The 6,723-nt window shown below is 29.7% G+C and overlaps 1 protein-coding gene across 1 annotated transcript; it reads left to right on the top strand.

Moving 5' to 3' along the window:
- Nucleotides 1–5,775: 5,775 nt before the first annotated feature.
- Nucleotides 5,776–6,420, top strand: LOC145075648 (uncharacterized). Its single transcript, XM_079021810.1, has one exon. The coding sequence runs from the start codon at nucleotides 5,776–5,778 to the stop codon at nucleotides 6,418–6,420; it is 645 nt and encodes a 214-aa protein (XP_078877936.1).
- Nucleotides 6,421–6,723: the final 303 nt, after the last annotated feature.

The raw sequence follows: 6,723 nt of genomic DNA on the forward strand, positions 1-6,723 counted from the left end.
TATTAGACGTTGATCCTTTAAATTATGAAAAAAAAAACATTAATTATTTCATTTGTTATACTATTTATTTTAATAAGATATCCAACGATAAATTAATATTTCAATTTCAGTGTCCAATTTAATTATTATGATGTAACAAACGGGTCAAAATAGGTTACCGATCGTGTTTTTAATAATACATCTAAAACATGTAGAGTTCTAATTCCTAATATCAAAACGTAATCTTTAAAAAAAATACTAGTCAATGTTCTACAATTGTTCATGCCCAGTTTTTATATATATTAAGAACAACAATCTCTTAGTCAAAACGTTGCTTTCCATATTATTATGACAAGATTGTTGTATGTACAATATAAGTAAATATTTATAGCATCTACAATTTCAAATAAATATGTCAAACGTTATGCCAAAAATTGATAAATCGGAACGTGAAACGTGATTCTTTCAAAAAAATTCATTTTCACATACATACATACATACATACATACATACATACATATATATATATATATATATATATATATATATATATATATATATATATATATATATATATATATATATATATATATCATATTATTTCAAGAATGTTGTTATAATTAAGAATAATATATACATGGATATCATGTTAAAAAATTTATACATGGATATCTCATATTATTTCAAGAATGTTATTACAATTAAGAATTAAGAATAACTGACATGCGTTAAATGCGGGGAACATAAATTAAATATATATCACATATTAATAGGTAGCATTGTCTTAAGTGAAATTTTAATAAAAAATATTAGTTAGATTCATTTTTAGAGTTTTTTAACTAAATTGTTAAATATATATATATAATATTTATATTAGAGAAATTTGGTTTTTTTAATACATTAATTTTTAACATAAATAATCCACATGATCATTGTTTTATCACAACATGATGTGACTTCTTTATTAAACATGTTGTATAGTAGCTTGATGAACTCACTTTGTTTGATGTATCAACCCCCACGAAGGCTTATATGGCTCTTTTCATATTGGTCATGTAAAATCAAAAGCAACAATAAGTTGTTATATTTACCAACAACGTTAAATTATGCAAAGAAATTCGATAAACACTACAATTTAAATGCATTGCCATAACCATAAACATCAAATTCAGACATTGTAATTTGATAAATTTTAAAGTATTTTTTTCTTATAAGAATTAAAATATGATTTTTCAGGTTACACCCAATCATATATATATATATATATATATATATATATATTTCGATCAAAGAAATTATTATAAAAAAAACATGTTATGAACAAAAATATAATATTAGTTTCATAATTTGCCAAAAGTTAACACTAATAAATAATAATGAACTTTCACAAATCTTGCATTTTGGTCACTACATCCAATTAAAAAAATAAAATTCAGTTTAGAGGATTGATTCAAGAAGTGCATCAATGACTTCTTGTAGCTGAATTTGGGGAAATGTTAAGACCAACTGAGATATGAGGGAACAGTTATGAGGCTACGGTTGGTTTCTGGAGGGCAGTCAAATTCAAAATCGTTAGCACATGTCTTTCCAACCTGTTTCAATTATCAAATTTAGATCAAACTTGCCAAAATCAAATTACAAAAAAAAAAGCCAGGTATTTAATCAAGAAATCGAACAACATATTTTTCATATAAATAAATATCACAAATCTACAATTTACACTTTATATAATATTCTTAAATTATATCTTAAATTTTCATCTTTAATGGTTACTAACACCTCTTTCTGCCTTATTGTTGTGACATGAAAGAACTATAGAGTACATAGATGCTTAATCGTACCACAACAATCAATGTTTTTTCTGAGAAATATTGATGTAAGTTTATATTATATAATAAAACAATAAAATGAAATATAAGGGTAAAAATAATCCAAAAACTATTTGACATAATGTATATTTCATAAATGAAAGTTAAGTACATAAACCTCATCTACTTGTTAGAGATCGGCAATAACATAAAAATCAAACTTATGAATGAAATTGTCATTTGCAGAGTAGAGGAGGGAGGACGAAGCGTTGCTACAATTAGCAGATGTGCTTTAAGGATTGGCTTTGGCAAGAAATCTTAACAATAAAGATGTTATTTTTGTTGCTTTAAAATAGAATCATTGATGAAGATCCTAGTCGTAGTGAAGCAATTTTGACGGAGAAAAGTTCTGAAATAATGCATAATGAAGTTAGTATAAATATATATTCATTTATAGTAAAAGGAAGAATAATACTTTGAAATTTTTTTATGGTGTAAGTTGTTAATCAAAGTAATGAACACGCCTCTATAATAAGATAATTATTCGCATTGAATAACAACTACCACACGAGTTTGTTCGTTATTTTCCAAATAGTTAGCAAACTGTTGTGCATACCCATCCCAGAGTGTTACATTTATTTGTTTGCTTCTTCAAAAACCAAAAAAATAATAACTATACAATATAAAATGACATTATAAAGTAAAATCTAACACAAAGTTTTGAAAAGTAAACATACTCTAGATCTTCCAAGCTCAAATTGACTCTCTTTGATAATTTATTTTTCTTGTTCACAATTGGAAAGCATATCACAACATCTCAATAACATCTATTATATAGGATAAAAAAAATGGAAGATTAGTATAAAAGTTTTGGTATGGTGAGTGATGGTAAATAACATAACATCGTTATACAAATCAGTAGATTATAACATATAAACTAACCAACAAGTTTGTTCTCAACAAAGGCACCATCCAAAATTGTGTTGAAGTTTGCAAAAGAGAATTCATAAAGTGATCCAATCCACTCATTGCATGGTGTAACTTTGGTTGTGATATAAATATTGATTTTGTTTTCATTATCAAAAAAACTATTTTGTTTTGATTAAGACGAAGATGTGGATTTTGGATATAGGAACAACCATCCTCATTAAGTAAACTTTCAAATCTTTCAACCCATCTATTAGTAACCTCTGCTTCGATCTTTCTTCTGCAAATGCATAAAAACCAGTTTATATATTGTTATATGTGGTTAGAATGAATTTGGAAGAAAAATCAAAGGAAAAATATTGTTATTATATGTTCATCAATGAGAATCATATCAATTTAGTAAGTCTTTGCTGAAGATGCATAAACAAGATGTTTGATGAGACGAATTATTCTTACTCTCGTGGTAAATTTACTTTTTGAAACATAAAGTTGGTTTATGAAGGTAATGTTGCTTTGAGTCATGTTTCTGTTTGTGAAAAAACTAATGATTGTTAAACGCATGTGACTCAACCAAGTAATATGGACCGGGTAAAATAGGCAAAACAGGAACAATTCAAAATCATAGGGTCAGAGTGAAAATATAGTTTTTGGGACAGAATTTATAACTTTTGACATAACTCAAGGACGCTGAATGTAATTTAGTCTAAAACATATAATGTAGAAAGTCTTCTATGTGTAATCAAAATTAAAATTATAAAAATAAAATAAAATTCTTTTCATCCAAATATGAATGATGCTATATACTTTTAAGAAACCTTATAATGCAAACCAGACAATAAGACAATAAAGTAAGTATAAATAGTTTTTGTTGATGCTTATCAGAAAACATATCAAACAGTAAAAGGTGGACAACAGTGGCAAGGATATGGGTATTTTAGGTAAAGAAAACTATACATAGTTGTTGTTCTCTCTCATTCATCATGTAAATAGTATTAAATTTAGATGAGTATTTTTTATGTGGTGTATAGAAATATACCACTTCCATTCATAGATATATACCATTATATTTTATTCATGATTACGTTTGATAACTCTCACATATTAAGAATATCTATTACACAAGTTTCAGGAATGTTGCAAACAAACGATATACTATTGATTATACACAAACTCACAAACAAATATAGGTCAACACATTAAAAAAATCGACATGAGACTAATATGCTTAAAGTAGATTGAATAAATGTGCCCAACTTTATGTCGTCTAATCAATAGTATATCGTCTCATCAAACTCTCGTGGTAAATTTACTTTTTGAATAAATATAGGTCAACACATTAAAAAAATCGACATGAGACGAATTATTCTTTGCTGAAGATGCATAAACAAGATGTTTAATGAGACGAATTATCCTCATTAAGATGTTTGATGAGACGAATCATATCAATTTAGTAAGTCTTTGCTAAATTGACGATTGTTTATGTGGTTGTAGGTACATGAGATGACACAAACTTCTGGAATGAAACGTGGTTGGGCACATCCACGTTGTCCACTCGATTTCCAAATCTATTCTTGCTTGAAAAACGTAAGGCAACTCGTATTTTTGAACGGAGAAACTCTCTTGGTTTTGTTGCTGATTGGAAAATGACTCCCTCATTTCCGGCCGAGATCTCCAAACTTGAAGAGCTCAAGGCGATTATTAACTCGTTCGATTTCTCAAATGCCAAGGACTTGCGAAAATTCTCTTTGGCCCAAGACGGTCTGTTCAGAGTAAATATCTGTAGAGATCAAATTGACTCGGTGATAACAGATGTATCAATAAAAAAAAGGGAATGTATTATAATATGGTCCTCAATCAAAGTGCTAGTTTTTATTCAGAGAGCCTGTCTGTGACGAATTCCAACTGCAACTACCTTATCTCACAGGGGAATCAACATCAACTTGTCCGAATGTCCAATGTGTTCGAGCTAGAAGGAAACCTCAAACCATTTGTTGGTGGACTGTTCATTTGCTCGTGGCATATTTGAATAGATATCGAAATGGTGTGAGGTTGATATTCATCGCTTCTTTACTGTGTCGCGTGTTATTAATTTTTCATTTCAATAGGGAAATTGCCTTAAGAAGATGAAAATTCTCATAAGCATTATATATGGCGTTTTGTGATGTATTTGCCTGGCAAGAAATAACAGGATTTTCAACAAAATCCCACCAAAACTTTCGACAACTAAGGATCACGCATTGATTTTGATCTATGGTTGGGTCAAGTATAGGGGTGAAATCGATAATTGTAACCGGGTGCAAGGTGTAATAATCCATTTAGTACTTTGTAATTCTATCCAATAGGAGGTGTATTCCCTTATCCTATGCTTTGTATTAAGTTTCGGTTTGTGGCCTGTTTGGCATCTTGCGTGCTTGTCTTAATAGAATTCCTGTTGGTTAAAAAAAATGATTTACTCTTTAATAACTAATCATTTTAAAGAAAATAACTACAATCATGTCATGCTAAGCATAGCTTTTGATTTTTTTAATCTAATATATATAATTCACCTATATTCAAAAAGAGCTAAACAGAAAATATAATACATGATATCGCTACACTAAAAGTATTTTGGTTGATAAAAACAGTTAATGTATTAATATATCATATCAGATTTTTATGGCTCAACTCAATAAAATAACCCGATTAAATGTATAACACATTAAAAAACATTATTTCAATTAAGCATCCAGTTTGGTTTCGTTTCAAATGAACTATTTTTTAAACATAATAGGTGTTTTATTTATAAACTTTCAATATTTTCTGTTTTAGTTGTCCAAAATATTATAATTGCAGGTTCTTTTTATCCAAATTAACATATAGATATACATGCTTATAAAATATATTTAAATAATGTTTTTTGACATCAATTCAAATTTATACGGTTTTAAAAATATGAATATATAACCATGTATCAAATAACGTTACAATAAAAACAATATCGTTTTATTTATCAAGCACGCATATATTTAAGGAAGCCGAGGTGGTCGTGTCCCTTGACACTAGTTCATATAAATCTTCAAAAATGCATGTCAAAAGAAAAAACGAACCTCAAGAGATCCTCAGCGCCATACCCGGCGACGATAAACGTTCCCGGAGCCACAAACGCCGGAGATATATCTGTTTATCAGTAACTATATGTGTGCTTATTGCCGTTGGTCTCCTCATTCTGATTCTAGCTTTCACCGTCTTCAAATCCAAAAAGCCTGTCACCACCGTCGACTCCGTCGTCCTCGAAGATGTAAACGCTTCTGTCAACCTCATTCCGCCGATGGTTTCTGTGAACGTCTCCCTTGACATATCTATCTCCGTCAAGAACCCTAACAAAGTCGGCATCAAGTACAGGAACAGCTCCGCCACTCTTAGGTACAAAGGCAAAGACATCGGCGACGTTCCTATCCCTGCCGGGATGATTGGTGCCGGCGATACCAAACAGATGAATCTGACGGTGACTGTTTTTGTGGATCGATTAGCGACGGATTTGGACATCTACGGTGATGTTATCAGTGGTAACTTGCCTTTGTCAACTTATACCAGAATCTCTGGTAAAGTTCGTATACTGAATTTGTTCAACATTCATGTCGTCTCTACTTCCACCTGCAATTTGAAAATCGATATCTTGAATAGAAGAATTGAAGATCAGAACTGTCATTACAAGAATAAGGTATAGAGTGGAAGTTATGTACGTAATTGTGTATTTGTTTTGTTATGGAGATAGAATTTTAGATGTCATTCTATCGTATTTGGCTATTCACTTGTTCGTTCCATCCTTTTTCATATTTGTTCTCATGAGACATAAATAAATAATAATGATATTAGTTGCATGTTGTTATTACTACTTATATAATTAGCAGTTTAGCACAAAGAAGGAAACATATAGCCTATAGGCGTTGGTACAAAACGCAATGTTTTAAAAACCGATTTTTTAGTTGAACCGGTATGGTAACCGGTTTCCGGTTTAACCGGTTCGACC

This window comes from Lactuca serriola, chromosome 9 (assembly GCF_051521515.1).
Source record: "Lactuca serriola cultivar US96UC23 chromosome 9, Lser_US96UC23_V15, whole genome shotgun sequence".
In the NCBI taxonomy this organism is placed as follows: Eukaryota; Viridiplantae; Streptophyta; class Magnoliopsida; order Asterales; family Asteraceae; genus Lactuca; species Lactuca serriola.

What these genes read in the sequence shown, in the direction of transcription:
- LOC145075648 (XM_079021810.1), top strand. Translation starts at nt 5,776, where the DNA reads ATGCATGTCAAAAGAAAAAACGAACCTCAAGAGATCCTCAGCGCCATA.